Raw genomic sequence first — 21,822 nt, forward strand, 5'->3', positions numbered from 1 at the left:
GAAAATACATAATTTTGTCTGATTTTGTTACTTAAAATATTGTCTGCACTAATTAATTAACAAATTTAAAGTTAGGATTATTAACCTTTAAAGTTGTGCACTTGTACGGGAAAATCTGATCATTAAAATCAGAATTTATTCGTTATATTCACTTTTCTACTTTACGCACCATACATCACTCTAAGCTGGTTTTATTATCAGTAATTAAGGTTATTCGATAAAGCAGGGTTACCGCAGGTGACTAAAATGCGACTATTTGCAACTATTTTTAGCATGAGGGGAGTATGGCAACTTTTTTTGCCTGAAAATGCTCAAAAAAAGCAACTATTTTCAGGTAAAGAAGACTATTGGAAGACTTTTCTGTACTCCTGGCAATGCTTTTTTTTTCGTACAAATTGGATTGAAAAGCTTCTGAACACAAAAGTATCTTTTTTTCTTAAAAAATAAAAAATTCTGAATTGCAAATTTGAGTTATCATTCTTTAACTGGCTCAATTTGTATAGATTCCATTGTAAGTCTATTTTGTTTCTCGATCACCTTTTCAACGGTTATTGCTATGAAATTCTGCACGATTTTTGAAAACCCAATTTTTAATATGATATCACAATGCATAAATTTTGAATATGAGTAATCACTTTTCACAATATATACTATATATATATTTGCTACATCAATTATTGATAAAAAGGAAAACATTTGTACAAAAAGTGTTTTTTTTTTAATGAAAAAGTATTTTTTGAATGAATTCTAGTAATTAAAAGTATTTAATTTTCTGCAAATATACAAAATTTTAAGTAAGACAAAATTTAATTATGCATTAAATAGAAAATAATCGGTTTACAATAAACTTACATTGTGATTTTTCTGAAAAAAATTCATTTTCTATTTCCTAAAATGTTCAACATAATATAGTTTTGAGAAAAAATCCTTCAACATAGAGATTCACATGAACATTATGTGGATATGTAATTCCAAGGGAAAAATATTTTTTCAACGTAACAAGGTTTTCGAAGCATGAAAGTTTGAGATATCGAGAGTATATGGTAATTGTGTGTGTCAGATATAAATATATTTCAAGTGACAGTAAATGAAGATAAATCGCAATTATCTAACTGTATGGTGACGGCAAAATTTATAACAATGGAATGAAGCGTTTGTCTGTGAACAACTTCAGAACCATTTGCGACCTTAAAAGTAAAAGAAGCAATTTTACCTAATAATTGAAATATTTGTTTCAGTTGGTGGGTCGAAATTTCCGCAAAGGAAGAGACCACTTGATGTGGGTCCTGCTACAGTTCATCTCTGGCAGCATACAAAAGAACCACCTGAATGATTTTCTCCCCGTCATGAAACTCTACGATCTCCTGTACCCGGAGAAGGAGCCTTTGCCCTTCCCCGACGTCTCAAAAGCGAGTTCCACTCACGCCTTGGCAGTCACCTCCATCTGGATTCATTTGATGAAGAAAGCTCAATTGGAACAAGTCAGTCTGCAGAGAAGATTACCTGTCGCTCTCACTTCACACTTAGAGTAATTATTATAATTTTTTTTTTAAAGGTTGGAAGGAAAATTTTTGTGGCCCAAAAAGACCACCTCATTTTTCATTTAATGGTCTATAAAAAGGACGTTATAGACAACTGTAAATTTGAATTAGCAAATTTTTCATTATGCATTTACGATTTTGATGCTTTTGTTACTTGCGTACCATATGTCACCAGCTGGCAAGTACCCAATTTATAGTTATTTTTATTCATAGATATGATATGGTCGGTCGTAATTGCGATAAAATATTGTTATCAATTGTTCAAAATTTGTATCTTAATTTTCTGATGTCTGCCGACGATGAACAGTTCTTTGTTTTTTATTAATCAGTATATGTATGTCAATAAATGACAGATTATCAGAAATATCAGATATGAAAATAAATAGCAGATTACATGACAATGTTTGTTTAAAGCATTTTTAAATCATTTCAGTACTATATAAAGAATTTTTGGTTCTTCCTTCTCAAAATAATTTTGAAAGTAAGATAAGTTATCTTTCTTTTTTTTTGTTGATTTAAATTTAATATTTTTTTAAGAAATGAATCAAGTGAGTAAAATGATGAATTGAGTCAATGATGATTAAATTGTTCATAATCTATCATCAAAACATTTTTTTTTAAATTCTTGATTTATTATACTTTTTTTTTGTTTCCATTTTATCTGCTGGAGAAAAAAAAACTCTTGTATTTTAACTATCAATGTGCTGGGGTCAAGTATGTAATCTTTTTTAACAAACAATTTATACGCAGAAAATATATTGTTTTTTAAAGAAAAATATTTAAAACCCCATTGTTTTTATGCTTATTTCTTAATTTTTTGGTGTCTGTTGACAATGAACAATTCTTTGCTTCATTGTTTTTTATTAATCCATATATATATATGAAAATAAATATCAGATTTTGTGACAATGTTTGTTCAAAACATTTTTAAATCATTTTAGTCCTAAATAAAGATTTTTTTGTTCTTAGTTCCCAAAATACTTTTGAAAACAAGTTAAGTTACCTTACTCTTTTTGTTGATGATTTAAATTTGGTATTTTTTTTAAAGAAATAAACCAAGTGCATAAAATCATTACTTGAGTCAATGATTAAATTGTTCACATTCTTGCATCAAAACATTTTTCAGTTTTTTTTAAAAAATTTTTATTTTTTAAAAAATTCTTGATTTTTTATAATTTTTTTTTGTTTCCATTTTATCTGGTGGAATTTTTGTTCTTTTGTATTTTAACCATCAATGCGCTTGGGTCAAGTGTAATATTTTTTTAATGAATTTTTAACTGTCTTTTAAGCAATTTAAAAATATATATATATATATATTTAAGAGACCATTGCTTTTTATGCTTTTGATTCTTACTGAGGCCTTTTAATGAACTTGCTCAGAATTATTAGAAAACTTTTACTATGAATATTACCTATACAAATTGTCTTTTTTATGATTTCAGGTACCTCCAGTTGAGTTTGAACGACGAGGGACTGTTGCACAGCCTGAATTCAGACTACAGGGTGGCACTGTTGTGCAATGCGTATAGTACTAATCAAGAGTGTTTTACAAGACCTATGGGAGTTCTGGTGGAAGCAGTGCAGGGAACTCAAAAGCAGCAATTGAGTAGTGCAGGGGCAGCTGTACAGGGTCCTATAAAACCATTGTCTATGAGTGTACTAGATTCTCTCACTGTCCACACCAAAATGAGGTACATAACTATTGTTTTAACAATAAATATTTTTAAATCTAAATGATTTTGAGAGATTGAGTTGCACAACCTGAATTCAGACTACAGGGGTGGCACTGTGGTACAACGTGTATAGTACTAATCAAGAGGGTTTTACAAGACCTTAGGGACGTGGTGCATAGCTTTTTTAAAAACTGCTTATCTTCGATTTTTGTTTTTTTAAAAGCCCTTAAAGGTGCTTTTCTCATTGAGTGTTTTTAAAAAGTGCTTAATTTTCCCTTTTCGATAGAGAATATCGATTTTTGTCATCTATTTTGTAAAAGCGTGCTTTTCACATTGTTCTATTCAACGTTTTCACAATTCATTCAGCCACAATCTATTTTGGTGTACCGTTGGCCGTTAACATATGAAAGTGCCAATCACTTTGCAGGTTTGATGAAATACTTACGAGTCTGCACGTGCGTCTACTAAGCTGGGTTCGGTGAGATTCTTTATCTATACTTTTTTTTTTGACAGCAAGAATTATGAATAGTGAAATGTTGTTGTGTAGAAATAATCAGTTCAGGAAGTCAAACATATTTCTTGAGACATTTCAGTTACGCTAGGAACAAGGCAACTGACGTTCTCTCTTGAAACATTGGAGGTTTTATAGATACAGTACGACCTCGAAAATCCGGACTTCTGAAATCCGGAAATCTCTAAAATCCGGACTCATACGTCCAGTTCCTCAGAAAAAATTTCAAAAGAAAAAATTTAAAAAAAATCGCTTAGAATAAAAATTTTAATGCAAAACCACAACTCTTCTCCAACAATGAAGCAGTAGATGAAGAGGTAGAGGTGGGGTGTGAATGAAAGCTCATAGCTGATAAGGAAATTCCAGTCATTCTTATCAGCTCTGTATAGATAACAAAGAATATAAAGGGAAATCCCCTCCTCCTGAAGGGGAATCCCACAACTCTTTTGCAACAATGAAGCAGTAGATGAAGAGGTAGAGGTGGGGAATGAATGAAAGCTCATAGCTGATAAGGAATTTCAGTCATTCTTATCAGTTCTGTATAGATAACAAAGAATATAAAGGGAAATCCTCTCCTCCTGAAGGGGAATCCCACAACTCTTTTGCAACAATGAAGCAGTAGATGAAGAGGTAGAGGTGGGGAATGAATGAAAGCTCATAGCTGATAAGGAATTTCAGTCATTCTTATCAGTTCTGTATAGATAACAAAGAATATAAAAGGGAATCCCCCTCCTCCTGAAGGGGAATCCCCTCAGAAGGAGGAATTCTTCCATCTCCTTGTTTTCCCCCCTTGTGATGAAAGAAAACTGGTTCTTTCTTAACTTTGAAGCTTAGGAGGCGGGGACAGGTTCTTTCATCCCCCAACAAAAAAAGGATTAGTATCAGCTGGTACAGTCTAGTCTAGAAGCATCTGTTTCGGTTATAAGTTGAAATTCAGCTCGTGTTTTAAGCATATATTTTTAGTTTTAATTGCTAAGATTATGTTATCTAAACGATCGATTGCGGGGGGAAATATGACGAAAGTTTGATTTGTAATGTCTTTTATTTCTTATTTAAAGAGTATATTTATGTTAAAATTGAGGTCGGAGGTCTACACACTCGTGATTAATCGCGAAATCGGCCTGGCGAATTCGAAACTTCGATAATTCTATCAATTCAAGTAAGGTATCTAAAATCCGGAAATTTCGGAAATCCGGACCTTCCAAACTCCCCAGCAGTCCGGATTTTCGATGTTGCACTGTATATATATATACGGAACAGGAAATGCTGTAATGAGATATTCTAGAAAATTCTGGAAGGCATAAAAGTAATAAGTGAAAGCTTAAGTAAAATATATACATGTAAACAAGAGCGCTGACCGCAGGGTGTAAGGGGGTGCACTTGCACACCCCTGGCTTTTTTTAAAACAATTAAAGAGATACAGAAAACCAATTTTGTTGTAAAAAATTTTTTATTAGAAATATTTTTAGTCAAAAACAAATAATTAAGTAATTATTAATACATAGCAATTAAAAACATGTTTAATCAAACAAGAATTGTAATCGTCTTGTTTGCTGTCCAAATCTGTTTATAACTTTTTCAATTAATTCTGAGTCATCTTTGATTCTTTTCTTATGCACACTGAGCATGCACAAATTTGGCAGATATCTAAGCTATATTTTTAAATTTCATTCAATAAACTATAAATAATATATTTTCTATTAGCTATTTAGTTTAACAAAGGTGTATAACACAAACTGACTTCTCACAACTGTAAAACTTCAATAACACAATAAATACCAATGCTAAGCGTGCACAAACAAGTTAGTATACGAAACTACTGTTTGTAGTTATTTGTGTTTCAAAGTCAGTAGCCATGCCAGCTCCATCAGTACAGTTTCTAGTGGCAAAATTTGCAAGCACAAGAAATTCATATTTTTTTTTAAATATCTTGTTAACAATGAAGAAATGTATCTTGAGAAAAATTAACCGATGAAAATATATGTAATAACAAAATATTCTAAATTTTTTTCTGGAGGAGGGAGGGTAGTTTGTTAGAGGGTTGCGCTTCGTTTTATATTATTCTGCCAGCACCCTTGCATGTAACCATTTTCCAAGAAAATAAAAAACACCAGGCTAGCTCTGAAATTATTTATTTATATTCAATGGCAGAGATATTTACAGACAAATTACAAAACAAATTAATGCCGAAACTCTTGTAACACTAAAACGGAGATATTGTTTTGGAGATGTTCTCCCTTCAGTTGCTGTGGTTCAACTCATTCGTTGGTGTGGTGAAAATTCTTAAATAGTTCTCTTATATACATATTTAGATTTCTTTCGAACTGTGAGGATCGAACTCACTATCTCTGTCTCCTTAGGGACAGTGACTATCACCATTCAGCTACCCAAGCATATGTCAATATGTTATGCTTGTTTAAAAAATGCAAATAATTGTTTAAGTCAAAATGGTAAAAGAAAAAAAAATTATTCCTAATTATTTCTGTCATTGTTTATAATTGGAAGAACTTTAAAAAATTTTTTTAACAACATGTGCATATTTTTACAATAATTTCGCAAAAATTTAAAGCACAGTTTTATGCATCTTAGATAATAAAATATTTCGTCTAATTATATTATTGATTTTCTTAAGACTACTAATTTTAACTTGCTCTGATTTCCTTAAAGAGTCAAACCTTGGTCCATTGCTACTGCATCTTTTGTTTTTCCACATATATTATTTTGTTTCTCAAGTTATCTGAAATTTAAGGCTGTTTAAAATTGATTTTATGAATCAATGTTAAGAATATAGCCATATAAAATTTGTAGTCAACTAGTTAAGTACCGTATATTCCGGCGCATAACGCGCCCCGGCGTATAACGTGCACCCGTAATTTCTAATAACTTTTTTTAAATTTTAAGATATACTCTTCGTATAACACCCACGAAAATTTGGATTGTACCTGTGCAATATCTCGTCTAGTACCTATAGAAAACCGGAAAGCCTTTTAGTGTGGGACATGTTTAGGTCCCACCTTACAGATAATACAGAAAAAATTGTTGAAAGAATGTAACACCGATATAGCAGTTATTCCGGGCGGATTGACACCATTAGTTCAGCCATTGGACGTCTGCTTAAACAAACCATAAGGCAATTTAAAAAAAACTGTGGAACACTTGGATGTTGGAGGGCGATAAAACCTTTACGAAAGGAGGACATATGCGTCATACAAGTTTGGAAACAGTGTCCGAATGGATATTAAAAGCATGGGATGAAATTAAGCCTGAGATGGTTAGAAAATCATTCAAAAAATGCAGCATTTCAAATAATCTGGACGGATCAGAAGATGACTTTATTTATGGATGAGGGTAACACAGATGATGAAGACGAAACAGATTGTGATGACGTGCCTGAAGAAATAACGGAAGGCGAATATAATGAACTATATTTATGTAATAACGAAAATCAATAAAGTATATAGATAAAGGTATGTTATTCCTTTAAAATAAAAGTATTTTTCTATATTAAATTTTTTTTAATCTATAATTTTTTATATTCGGCGTATACAGCGCACCCGCAAATTCCAATGTTATTTTTGGTATTAAAAGTGTGCGTTATACGCCGGAATATACGGTAGCTACTTTCTATTTTATTTATTATATTATATCTATTAGCTGTTAAGTATTTTGTTTCTGTTAACATGCACTAAACAAGTAAGTATAAAAATGCCTGTAAAATATTTCCATATTTGTCTATAGTTACCAAATCCTCTGAATTTTTAACTTAATTACTGAAATTTGTCTTGGGGATATTTTAATCAGTTATCTTTGCATTACATTAAAAAAAATTTGCATTTTTTTGTTTTTGTATGATAGAAATCAGTGCCACTCCACAGGGAGAGCAGGGAAAACTTGGAAAATACAGGGAATTTAAAAATTACCTAAAATATCAAGGAAATTTTAGTTTTTCTTTACGCACTGGGAAAATGCAAGGAATTTTGTTTCTTATATTTGTCTTTTAAAAAATGGTGACCACTCAAAACCTAATCTATGGGATATTTAAGGATGGTACTATTTCATTTACTATAGCATTCAGCTGTTTTTGCAGCAATTAAAACTTATAAATAGAGTTAGCCTAATATAGCTCACACAAGAACACAGTAATTGTTGTTTTCTCTTAATATATTGTGTATAATATATACAGGGAAAACACCGGGCAGTAAATTTTTTAAAAAAATTTATGAGAGTGATTAAAAAAAACTGTATGATTTAAGTTGTTTGCTGTACATTATTTTGTTATTTTACATCTAGTCTCATTCACAATATTGTTACTCATGTCATGAAACTCGCCCAGTCCAAGTCATCGCTCAGCCTTTCTCCGGCGCTGGTGGAAACGTATAGTCGCCTTTTGGTCTACAGTGAAATCGAATCTCTGGGTATTAAAGGTTTCATTAGTAAGGTCAAATTTTATAGCTCAGTGTGTGTGAATTTAATCTCTTAAGACAAGTTCTGCCTTTAAAAAAAATGTGTGTCTTTATAGCGCACCTGTTGCCGATTGTGTTTCGCAGCCACGCTTGGGGTATTCTGCACACATTGCTAGAGATGTTCAGCTACAGGTTGCATCATTTTCAACCTCACTACAGGGTCCAGCTTCTCAATCATCTTCACAGCCTGGCAGCCGTGCCTCAAACAAATCAGACACAACTTCACTTGTGGTAAGTATTACAGGTTAAAGAAGGTTGTGTACCATTCTTTAAAAGTGCTTTTTTTCAATGGGTGTTTTTACAAAGTGCTAAATTTTCCCTCTTCCAAAATGAGATATTCTTTCTTTACCATGTTGATTTTTGCCGCGAACTATGCAAAAAGACATTGTCCTATTCAAGGTTTTCACAATTAATTAAACCCCAATCTATTTCGGTGTACCCTCTGTCCATAGTGTATGAAAACATCGTTCGTTTTGCATGTTTGATGAAATTCTTGTGGATCTGCAGTTGCATATACTGAGCTGGATTCAGTGGGACGGATTTTTGTCTCTTATGTGCAACTCTGCTGCATTTTGTAAGAGATTCTCAATTTCAGACTTCATATTCCACCACCGAATATTCCACCTTCATATTCCACTAAACAATTGTAATTTTTTTAAACTGTCAAATTTTTTTCTCTGATAGCGATAGAAAATTTTTTTCTCTTGTTAATTTCATCGTTGGTGACTCGTCATCATCACTGGCAAACAAATAAGAACTTGCCAACTCTGTCTAATTATAATGTTTTTTTTAAGTCCTTGAAAATATATTTTGAGTGCTAGAAAAGGTGCTTATTGAAAAATTTGGCTGTGTTATTTTTATCCCCAATTATTTCATAATTCAAGGAGAGAAAGTTTCAAAATTTGTTATGAGGTTCGTCAACAGATGGTGCTACTCACTGAGGAAAACTATGAAACAAAGTTTTCTTGATCTTTTGCAGCAACAATCTGGTGAAACAATAAGCTTGTGGCATGTACTACTTTGGTTGTTGTATGCAAAAATTGCAATCAAGTAAAATAGCATAATAATACATATTTATCTTCTTATTTACTAAGTAAACTAAAAGATAAACAAATAAATTTTGAAAATTAAATATGATCTAATATTTTAATGAATTATTTAGAAGGTACATCATTTTGATTTTAAAAAAAAAGTCAGATATTTTCACTTGTTTCGAAGTCTTCTATTTTAACGAATGCAACGAATTTTCCATCATCTCAGTTGCTATCTATCTCTTTTTCTTGACCTTCATATCCCTGAAATGAAAAAAAAAACTTTGAGTTTCTGTAACATAACCACAGCTTCATAATGGGATTAAGAAAATCATACAGATTTCGCTACATCTTCGTAACTGCTTTCACCGGAAGATTCCATAATATTCGCAATTGAAACGCCCTGTGTCTTGCAAATTAAAACATCATTAGAATATTGGGAATATTCTAATAACTCTTCATTATCTGGCTCTACCTCATTCTCCAAAATAACATCAGCGTCAAGCAGCATTTCAAGGGACTGCACTATCGAAAACCCACCTTTTCTAATACTATGTACAATGCAGTTTCTCTTAACTTCAAAACTTTCAATCTGATATTTTTATAGATACTTAATTTTCGTTCAACTTAATCTGTTGGACCTTACTTTAGTGTATGGAGAAATGTAGCTTTAAAAATACCAATTGCATGTTTTATTTTGCATTTAGTAACAACTGTGAAAAATTGTCTCTGACACTACCGAAAGAATGTAAATAATAGTATGTTTTGTGTGTGATAGGTATTAAAATGTTTTGTGTTTCAGCGTGGAGAGTACTGCTTTGAAACTTATTGCTGGTATGGGTAGTGCTGAAGTTCAGCCTCAGCTCTCTCGTCTCCCCTCTGAACCAAAATCTCTTCTCTCCAATGAATCTGAGGAGCTGAATAAAGTGTTGGTGCTCACATTAGCCAGAGCAATACACGTCACTGGTAAATTCTATTATATTCTGTTGTGATGTTATTTTTCCTTTCTCTAGTCATGCGCCTAGTTGTATTATTTACTAAACTGCCTTCAAAACTTGTTGTATCTTCAGAACAACAAGCTTTAACATTAGCTAAATTTTTGGAAGAAAGCCAGTGGGTAGCTGTACTGTTTGATAGCCATACGATTTGGTAGCCTGCTCAAGGTCATGTCCGCGACATACACATTATTTTTAACTTGGTAATTTTTAATTAAATTAATTTTATTTCTTCAAAAGTCTTGTGATTTATTTTATACAAATACAGGCTGCAATGTTATCTAAAAAAAAAGGTTTTTATTTATTTCATAAAATTCAGAGGTTTTGGTGAATGTAGAAAAACTTTCTAAAAACCATATTTTTCAGCGTCATGTCCGAACACTTCAAATTTTTATTTTAAAGGTGTTAAAATTGATTTTAACTTTTAAATACGCATAAAACAAAAGAAGACGCGTCTCCTGATTTTATAATACAAAAAAAAGTCACCTAACTCAATATTTTATTTAATTATCAGGGATGAGATTCTTCCGCGGATTCGCGGATTTCCGCTTTTTTTCAGATTTTTCCATTTTTCCCGCTAATTTCCGCTGAAAATTTTTTTTGCCCAAGTTAAAATGTTTTATGAGGAATTTAATTTTCCGCGGAGGGAAATTGTTGAAGTCCCTTTGCCTCCCTCTGAAGTTTCTCTAAAAATCATTTCCTTGGGATAAAACTGGTTGACCTTTATACAGGGATGAGATTTTTTTTGTCTCTCGAATTTCAGCCTTTTTATCAAAAACTCCGATTCTCTAAAAGTTTCGTTTTTTTAAATAAGTATCCCTTTTTTTTTAAATTCAGTCATTGAAGTAAAATAATTATATTTATTTACGATTTTCAAAGATAAACAGAAAATTCAATCTACACCCTAGCTGCTAACCCTTCCTCATTTTTACTTATTTTAGCTATTTTCTCCGATTTCACGCACAGAAAATAAGATTTTCCGTATTTTTTATCCGTCGGCTGGATAGCTCGTATTTTCGTAATTCTGATCTCGATTTTTATTCACATGATTTTAATATCAATCATCGATTTTCGTATTTACCTGATTTAAAAGTTGCACATTGCGATTCTTATTTACGCTATTTAAATATCGTATATTATGATTCTTATTTACGACATTTAAAAATCCAATATCGTGTTTTGTATTTATGCATTTTTAAAATCTCGATTTTATTATCAAATCTCGATTTTCGTATTTACCTGATTTAAAAGTTGAACGTTGCGATTCTTATTCAGGCGATTTAAATATTGTACAGTGCGATTCTTACTTACGAGATTTAAAAAATCAATATCGCGATTTGTATTTACGAGCTTTTAAAGCCCTATGTAGCAATTCGTATTCACGTGAGCTTAAGATCCAATATCGTGATTCGTTTTTGTGGTTGTAATATCGCGCGATTTAAAAATTATGCATCGTGATCAAAAAATTAAAAAGTCATGATTTGTATTTTCGCATTTTTTAAATTAGATGTAGAGTTTTATATTTACGTGATTTAAAAGTCTCATATCGGGATTTATATTCACATGGTTTACAAGTTTAAAAATCGCACTTTTTGTCAAATGTTTGTTTATCTATATATATATATTTTTTTTTTCTTCTTTTTTTTCTTTCTTTTTTTTTTTTTTTTTTTTGGATTTCCTCTTTTTTACTTTCTGACTACTCTCATCCCTGAATTATGATTAATTAAACTTTGTAAATGTCATGTCCGCAACATGCACAATACTGTGAAATCACTCTAAAGTAGAATCCTTTGCAAAGTGGTGCATGCTAATGTTATTGAATGTGACACATATGATGTTCAGGAATAATTTAACTTCATAGCTTTATGGTAGGCTGTAAAAGTTTTCATTGTGTTATACTTTTTATAAATTCTCTAGAATAAATTATCTTGACTTTCTTTGATTCTTAATTTTTTTCTGGGGGTAATTTAAAGAACTGTTTACAAAAGAGAACCATTATATGTAGAGATAACATAAGAAAAAATGCAATATGAACTATAGATTACTTGTTAAAAATAGTTTTAGAAAAGCCTTGGGTTTTTTATAGCAATCTCATTGTTTATAATCCATCTGTATTTACAAAGGTTTGACTTTATTACAAATAATAAGTCAATCTCCTTCATTAATAGTTCGGAAAAATCAGATGGTTTAAAAAGTTTACTTGTGCACTGACCTTTATAATAATCTGTTTTTGTAGGTTCTGAGTCCTTGTCTGGTACATGGTGTAAGGAAATTCTTACAACAATTATGCAACACACTCCCCATAGCTGGTCAAGTTTCACCCTCAAGTGCTTCCCCAAAGTTCTTGCTGATTTTTTTGCCTTGCATCAGACGACAAAAGAAAACAAAGCTCAGCTCAAACGTTCAGTGGAAGAGGAATATCGGAAATGGAAAAGTATGAACCTTTCGTTCTATTCAGTTCATTGTTAATAATTTTCATTCATTGATCAATATCAGGCATTTAGTTTTGCAATCTTGTCAATGCATTTTATATGCAATAATTTTACAGCAATAAAGGCATTTGAATAAAAATAAATGTCTTTTTGTTTATTTCAAGATGTTTTTAAATACAGTTAAACCTCTTTGTCTCGAAAACCACTATATGTCAAAATTTCTAAAATTCTTTACATTTCCTATTTAAAATCAATGTATTTTCCATGTCTATCTCAATTTTTTTTTAAAAAAAACCTCTGTTTCTTGAATTTCTAATAATTGAGCACAAATGCCCAAACAACATAACAAACAAAGAAGGTAAATGTCAGAAATTTTCAAAAAGATTATTTTCAGTGTTAAAGGTGTGCTAAAATTTTTATTATGAAATAGATATATGTGGTATAATTAATTTACAGAAATGCCTGTATTTTTTTACTAAAAACAATTAAAGCACTTTTAATTAAATTTCTTAATTAAATTAAATTTTTTGAAGTACTTGTGTAACTCGAAGCATCTTTATCTCAGATTTTTTGCCTTTCAAGATAAACAGGTCCGACTGTACAAAAAATATGTTTTTTCATAGCTGCCAACTCTACTGAATTTTGCCAGTTTTTCCTGGTCTACTGGTTTAATAAAAATTCTCCTGGTTTTTGTACATTTTAGAAAATTCCCTAAAATTGAGAAAGTTTCCTTAAATTCCTATTGAAATCGAATTTTTTTTTTTTTTTTTGCAGATTATTGCTTGCTTTAACATTTAAATAAGTTTTACTAATACATAAAGAAACGAGCCTTATTTATAAAAATCAGTTAACTATCCTTGATGAATTAAATACCTATAATTATTTAAAATTATGAGTAAACATAATACATAACATTTCAACTTCATTTAATGTTAATCATAATTGGAAAATATTTCAGTTTCTTTTTTTTTTTTTTTTTTTTTTGATTAAAAATCCATAAAATTAATATTTGTACATTAATATTTGAAAAATATTTTGTACATTTTGTAGCAATTATCAAGAAATTTATATTTCGTGAAATTTAATGGATTTTTCCCTATTCATGTTGGCAGCTATGTTGATTCATTTGACACTTTTCAAATTAAATAACACATAATAAATAGTGTTTTTTTTTTCCTTTAAAGGTGACGGTTTTAAATGCAATGTTTATATATTCACATAACTTGCTTTGACTTTGAAATATTTTATGAAATGAAATTAAAAACAAATAAGTATACTCTGAAAAAAGAAAACTATTTGAACAAATTTAAGTGCATATTAAAAGATAAGGCATAGCTTTAAAAAGTAAATGAGGAAAAATGAAGAGTATTGGCAGGTAAGGCTGGTTTTCAAGGTCGGCCTTTGTAATCTTTGATCAAATAACAATCTCAAGAGCGTTGTATGACTGATGTTACTTGTCAAAATTCGATGTTGGTTTTCTTTTGGATCTTTTGTTTTTACCTTTTTTGATTGTCACATAGTGGTTTGCCAGGGTACAGAGTTATAATAATAAGTCATAAATTAGAACATTTATTTTAATTCTTAAGTATGTTATAATTAATTTTTATACATTAATTTTTTCATCAATATTAAATAAAATAAGTCATACATTTCATTGGAACCTTAGTTTTGTAGCTTAAATACTGTTGTGAAGTTTCTGCCATGAGGCAACAATTTGGAACCAAATGAGAAGATAGTAAATTTTTGTTAAAAATCTTTTTAACTGCCAATGAGCATTTCCGTGACTTTAAATTACTATGTCATATTGAAATCCTTATGCATCTGCTCTTCTTAAAGTATACATGTATGTGAAATAAATTAGTGTAAGCACATTTGAAGGAAAAGCATGTCTCTGAAAACTTTTTAAAAATAAAACAGTCCATCACCAACTTGTTTATCTCATAGTGTTTCAAATAATTTAAAATGTATATTTATAGAGTCATTTAAAATCAAAAGTTTTTTTTTTTATCTAATAATAATACATTATGTTTTCTAATATCAAAAGCATGAATGGGAATAAGGTGATACTGAATTTTATGTTTTATTTTACCCAATCATGTCCATACTTTTTTTCAACTGGATCAACTTCAACACCATAATCACAAATAAAGAGTTTTAAGAGTTATAAAAAATCAGACTAAATTAAGCATGAATAAAAATACAGCACTACAACATCAAAAAAGAAAAAAAAAATCAGACTATAATATTTGGAACTTCTTGAAGTTGATTTTTTTAGACTAATTGTTTCTTTTTATTTTCACTAGCATGCATTTTTTTTTACATAATATTCATATTAAGTATTTTTCTAATTATTTTATGATTAACTTATTCCTAATTACTTTCTTGACCAGCTATTTTAATATTTAAAAAAAATTGACCTTTTATGAAATGTATATTGACTGCATTTAAAAACCTTGTCTTGAATCTTGTGGCATTTATAAAAGCCTATCCAGAAGGAAAAAAAAACTTTTTACGAACCAGTAATCAGAACAATCTCATTACAATTTGACAGCTGAAACAGCCGCAAACATGTCAAGCTGAATAAATGCTAACTTTCATTAAAACAGAAACAAAGAATCCATTAAAGAAAAACAGGCACATTGTACTCTAATGAACAGAGCAGAACGACAAAAAAAGGTAAGAATACAGTCTAACCATCTTCAACTCGAGCTTAAGTACTTTTGTACTATGGATAAGGAATGATTTCATGAGTCATGCGTCATCAACCAACTTCAAATAGAAAAAGACCGACTAAACACATGCTGTGCTTCTTTTAAAACAAAACACATGCATAACTTATATACAAATGAAACTACTTTTCAATGATAAGTACTTGTATTTTTGGGGGTATAATTACTGGATTTATAAATGTAATATTTTTTATCTTTGAATTTTTCAGCAATGAGCAATGAAAATGACATCATTTCCCACTTTTCACTCCAAGGCTCTTCGCCATTGTTCTTGTGGTAAGTGTTCCCATCTTTTTTTATTTTGTATGACACAAATAGTTATTAGGCTTCAATATGAATTAATTTTCTTGATTATATGCTCACAATCATCCCTCTTACGTAAAGGAAACTGGCAGGCTTGGTGGCAAAAAAAATCTGTCTGTGGGCTGCACAAAGTTGGGCAGTCCTACACCAGTGCATGTCTTCAGTGCTTGTATTGACACTGCACACTGCGATAGGAATGAGGTTTTTCAGGCCTATGTGAGCATGCCTGCCAAGTCTGTTTTTTTAAGGAATACTCCTGTATTTTACGACTATCTCTTGTTTACCCGTTTATACTAAAATTTCTCCATATTTGTTAAAGAATTTTTTTAAAGAAAATTTTTTTTGGCAATAAAATATCCGTTGATGGCAAAAATACTTCTCTTCTTCCTCTACATGAATATGCTATTGCCAGTACTGCAGTATGTTAAGTGTTAATAGTTTAAGTACCCCTTGCAGTCAGGCTAAACGTGTGTCATTTTTGTGGTTTTCCTCTTCGTGTAACTCAAATGAGGGTTGGTTCCATCAAAAAGTCCTCCACAAAGACAAATTTCTCCCAATAATTGATTAATCCATGAGTTCCCTTGTCTTCTGGATTGGGTTCAAAATTGCAAGGCTACGGAGTTGAACACTAGTAGCCCTAAACCCAAAATTAGGTCAGCTGTTTTACAATGATTATAAAAAAGCTTTAGTAATTATACAAAATGGTTTAAAAAATCATTAAATTAAGATTTATATACATATTTTTTGCTAAATGTAAATGCTTAAATTATCTATAATTTTGAATATCTCTTTTTGACTTACATGATTATGCATAATGTATCAAAACTCTACTCATAGCCTAAAAAATGTCGCTAGTAAAATCTCTGTCATTTTATTCCTCCAATGTTGACAGGTATGCAGATAAAATTATGGAAGGGGAGTATTGTGGCGTAACTACCTCTAGTAAATACGACATGTTAACTCGATTCTATCTTAAGATATTTTTTGAAGGTTGGCGTAGTCTATAATTATATCTCCTTAATATTTCTGTGAATACAATACAGTGTAGTTCATCAATATTCACATATTTTATGTTAGTGATTATTAATTTATTGAAATTTCCATAGTTTCAGAAAATGTTTTCTCTAGTGATTACAAATGTAATGTAATAATATTTTTATAAATTAGAATTTTAAAAAATGTTGGTAAAAGTTTTATTACAATTATGTTTATTTTAAAATTTTTGGTTTTATTTCTCTACTACTGCTAACTATATTTTGTACTAATAATATCTTTATAATATGCCCAATTTATACGAACATTTAAATAAATAAATAAGCAAAATGACTTTTCTAAAGTTTTGAAACATTAGTCTAATGCATTTCCTAAAAATTAACTATTTGAGTATTAATAATAATAATAAAAACAATTTTGCAATTTCAATCTTTAAATGCTTGCTTAAAGTTTTATTTCTAACGAATAGTATTTGAAATCACCTTAAATGTAGTTAATGCAAAAAAATAAGACATATAAGTTTATAACATTTTGTGAAATCAAATAAAAAATAATATAAATGCGATTCACTACGAAATGAAGAAAATTGTGATAGCTTCAAGGTGATCACACGTTACCCATTGGCAAAATGGTTGTTGTCTAATAGTTTTTTTTGGAAAAGAAAAATTTGTATTTTCATCTTGGACATCTTTAACTGTTAATCCTGAACTGCTCGGTGCACAATTTCACAGACATATTTAATTGCAACTCAAACATATTCTGTGTAAAATCTTTTGATGACTGAATAGACATTGAACAACCAATCAAAATCAATGTTAACATTTTCGGATTGATACAATGGTGTTTGATGGAGATTATAAGCTGCATCATACACCCGTTTCGGATTCACGAGTTCATATATGATATATAATTTGAATGTTAGGCTTTTTTTTCAATTTTACATGAATAGTGAATGAATCATTTATATTGCGTGGAACACAGTCTATGGTCTTGTGCAAGTTATTGGGTACATTGACAATGGATCCTTTTATCCCTAACTAGTGATCAACATCCAGTTCTCGTATTTGCATGAAAGAGGCTCGGAGGGACGGGCTTCATGCTTGCGTTTGTGAACGTTCTTTGGCTTTTTCAGCCTCTGTAAAAAGAATAAGATTTTTTTTGTATTTAAAAAAAGATACTGATGTATTTCTACATCATCACAAAAAGTCAATATTTATTGCAATATTTCAAACATCAATTTTTATATAAATAACCGTAATTCGTAACACCTTCCAAAATGAAATTGTACTCATTGAGTCAACAATAAAAAGTGTTGCAGATAAAAAAATAAACTGTCATAGATTTCACGTTCTTAAAGGATAAAATAGTTTTGATAAAATTAAAATAAAGACACTGTAAAGGTAAAGGTTGATACATAGGAGTTTTAAACATAAGATGCAGACCTACTTCACTATTTGTCACTATTTCCAGTGGTGTTTAATTTTCCTTAGTAATTTTATTAATATTTCCTAAATAATATTGTAATTAGGTTTTTCCATTTTTTTTCATAAAAAAATATTGCTTAATTTTTACTGAAATAATTTACCCAGCAATTATTTTTTCCGTTCTATAGCTTGTTATGGAAGATGCTTCTGGATAATGATCGAATAACAACTATAGCCTATGAGTAAGTTTTACAGAGTATTATATTTTACTGTAATAATGATTGATAATATTTATATTAGAAACTGCTACAGACTACTTCAAATTAATTGTTGTTAATAATTTTTGAATTAAATTAATCTTTCATTAATGTAATATTATGATTTATTCAGTTTTTTTTTTTTTTTTTTTTGAAACTATAAAAGTATTTTAGTTTAAAGAAATTCCTTTATTATCTTATGAAATAATACAGTTTTGAGAAATTTATAAATTTTTTTTTGCTGTAAACTGTTTTGAAAATCATTCATATTTTTCATGAAAAGTATGGGAAGCAAAAATTTTAAGTCTGGATGGTATCTTCGGAATTGAAATTTCATGTCTTAAATAGGACTGGGCTATAAATCGATATATCGTGACATATCGATTTAACGCCTATATCGGCAGTCCGATACAGCGACTTTTGTTCCAAGCGATGCATCAGAAATCCGATTTAAGCAGTTGAGTAAAGAAGACGAATGATATACGATATAGCGATACAAGACACGCAAGGATCTTCTCTTGCGTTCCGATGCCAATTCGCTCTGTGGAAGATGACGTTCGTTTCGTTATGTTGAAACGGCCTTGATTGATGAGTGGTAGAATCAGAATCAGTTATGAGAACATATATCGTGATCTCGCATGTTCGTTTTTGCTCTTCATAGTTTTTTTCTTTGTCGCAACTTGATATCGTTTTTTGTAGATTATTTTCAGTGGGACTGACTTTGTGATCGCCGTCATTACCTTGTTCTAAACGTAATCTATTATTGAAAAGAATATATAAAGAAGTGTTTTTTAATTAATTAGGTAAATTATTTTTTTTTAAAACAAAACTTTTTTTTAATTTTTAAATGTGAAAATTAATTTTGATATTGTATGTTTAAGTAATTTTTTACATTATTGAATTTATTGCAATCGGAAATCTAATTTAAGGTGCCCATAAAGAATTAAATTACAAAGTAATATAATTTGTTAGGCTATTTTTTATTTTATTTTAATTTATTAAAAACTTTTTTGATGAAATAATAATTTAATGGGTTTTTATTACTGATTTTAAATTTATAAATCTTTAGTTGTTTTCATTTTTATAACAAAACTTATTTTTCCTCTTTTGGATTTGGACATAAGTCAATCAACTTTATTTATTCAAAGAAATTAATAATGTTTGCGATTGCGACTTCTTTTTTTAAAATCATTTAGCACTTCGTTTTATTAAAGAGTATAATTGTGTTTTTTAATTTTCTTTCAATATTGTCAGTTAAATATATTATCGAATATCATAATTCTTTTGTTTTTATTTTCAAGAAATTAAACCTTACTTTGTTTTTTCGTTCAGAATTCGGTAATTATTCAATTTAACTTTATTATTTATGTGAAATAATAATGATAAAAAATAGGGTTGTTTTAAAAGCGTTTTTTTAAGAATTTATTTAGCACTTTGTTTTAAGCCTGCAAATAATTTTTAACGAACTTATTTTTTAAATTTTCTTTCTATATTGTTAGGTAAATATTATATTGATAAATTTCTAATTTATTATTTTTTTTATTATTTATTTTTAAGCTAAGAAATCTTTTGGTATTTGCGTGATCATTTTTAAAAAATATAACATTAATATCTTTCTTTAGCAAAACATATATATCTTCAAATTCATAAATTGATTTAATCTGAGTATGAAGTTTTCTTAGAAATCCTACTTTCTGTGCCTTACAAGTAAATGAAATTCAAAAATACTATATCGCGATGCAAAACTGACGATGCATCACGATATAAAATTTCTTATACCGCCCAGTCCTAGCCCTAAATCATGCTAATTGGATTTGTTATGCATTTCTTATTTCTAATAAATTTTATGAGTGGTTATTATTCATTTATAATTTGAAATGAGGGGAATTTTTTTTTTTTGCAGAATTCTGGATCGAATAGGTGCTAGAGCCCTATCTGCTCATTTGAGAACTTTTGCCGATTTCTTAGTCTTTGAGTTTGCAAATTCTGTTGGTGGAAATCTTGTGAATAAGGTAGCTCTTTATTTTCATTGTTGCTTACAATAATTTTCAATAGCTATTGAAGGTATGCAGTAGCTTTATTGAAAGCTTAATGAAGGTATGCAGTAGCATATTGAAAGTTTTTTTTTATATTTTAGAAATATATAGTGCATTTAATTTTACAGTAAATTTAATTTTAATCTTTTAAGTAATATGTAATGATTTATTTATTCGAAATTATTTAAATCCTGATTAAAATTTTAATTATTTTCTTAATATTCAATAGAGTATGTTTTGTAAGACATTTTTTATATGCATATTTAACTTGACAGCAATAGTGTTAAATTAATTTAAATTCAATAAAATAAAAAGTTAATTACTTGTTACTTTACTTGTTACAATAATTTTCAATAGCAATTGAAGGTATGCTGTAGCTTTTTTCAGGGATGAGATTATTCCGCTTTTTAGCGGATTTCCGCTTTTTCCACATTTATCTCTTAAATTTCAGCCTTTTTATCAAAAATTCAGATTTTCTAAAAATTTAATTTTTTTTATAAGTATTCCGCTTTTTTAGAAAATTCACCGATTTTCAAAGAGAAACAGAACATTTAAACTACATAGCTACCAATCCTTTCTCATTTTTACATATTTTACCTATTTTCTCCCCTTTTACACGCAGCAGATAAGATTTTCTGAATTTTTTACCCGCCCTCCAGATAGATCCTATTTTCATAGTTCAAACGACGCTGCTTCTGACAAGCCTTTTAGAGGTCCCAAGCCTGGAATCTGCTAATATCTTGATTCTTATTCACACGATTTAATATCAAACATAGCTTTTCATATTTTCGTGTTGCGATTCTTATTCACGCGTTTTGAATATTGTACTTTGCGATTCTTATTTACGAGATTTAAAAATCCGATATTGTGATTCGTATTTACGTCTTTTTAAAAATCTATGTAGCGATTCGTATTCACGCAAGTTTAAAATTCAATGTGCTGATTTGCTCATGCGGTTTATAATATCAAACATTGATTTTCGTATTTATACGTGATTTTAAAATAAGGCATTGGGATTCGCATTCACGCATTCTAAAAGTTATGCATCATAATTCTTATTTATGCAATCTAAAAATTACGCATCATGATTCGTATTTACCCTATCTAAAAATTATGAATCGTGATTTGTATTTACGCGTTTAAAAAATTCTATATCCCAGTTTGTATTTTTTCATTTTCAAAATCGTATATCTAGTTTCATATTCATGTGATTTCAAAATCCATAATTGTTATTCATATTCACGCAATTTTAAGATCAACTATCGCGATTCTTGTCAGAAGTAAATTTTTTTTTAAATAGTTACTATAAAGGTGACTGTTTTTCTAACGACGATTATTAGTATATGTAAGTGTTACAACATCAGAGAAACTGGAAGGGAATATATTCAAAACTTACATTCTGTGCTTGCAAAGAAAAAAAAGGATTTGTCACAA

The 21,822-nt window shown here is 29.6% G+C and overlaps 1 protein-coding gene across 2 annotated transcripts in view; it reads left to right on the forward strand.

Moving 5' to 3' along the window:
- The window catches only part of MED23 (mediator complex subunit 23), a 73,908-nt gene that overhangs the window by 25,505 nt on the left and 26,581 nt on the right, over positions 1 to 21,822 (forward strand). The window contains exons 11-19 of one of the 2 annotated variants that reach the window (XM_087169506.1): positions 1,239 to 1,528; positions 2,984 to 3,232; positions 8,016 to 8,140; positions 8,245 to 8,419; positions 10,022 to 10,185; positions 12,451 to 12,648; positions 15,585 to 15,651; positions 18,284 to 18,337; positions 20,256 to 20,364. In XM_087169506.1, the coding sequence (XP_087025632.1) occupies positions 1,239 to 1,528; positions 2,984 to 3,232; positions 8,016 to 8,140; positions 8,245 to 8,419; positions 10,022 to 10,185; positions 12,451 to 12,648; positions 15,585 to 15,651; positions 18,284 to 18,337; positions 20,256 to 20,364 (1,431 nt within the window). Of the gene's footprint in view, positions 1 to 1,238; positions 1,529 to 2,983; positions 3,233 to 8,015; positions 8,159 to 8,244; positions 8,420 to 10,021; positions 10,186 to 12,450; positions 12,649 to 15,584; positions 15,652 to 18,283; positions 18,338 to 20,255; positions 20,365 to 21,822 lie in introns of both variants that reach the window. The other variant, XM_087169505.1, reaches the window with a different exon arrangement.

This window comes from Parasteatoda tepidariorum, chromosome 8 (assembly GCF_982258835.1).
Source record: "Parasteatoda tepidariorum strain Cologne lab strain chromosome 8, Ptep-v5.0, whole genome shotgun sequence".
Classification (NCBI taxonomy): domain Eukaryota; kingdom Metazoa; phylum Arthropoda; class Arachnida; order Araneae; family Theridiidae; genus Parasteatoda; species Parasteatoda tepidariorum.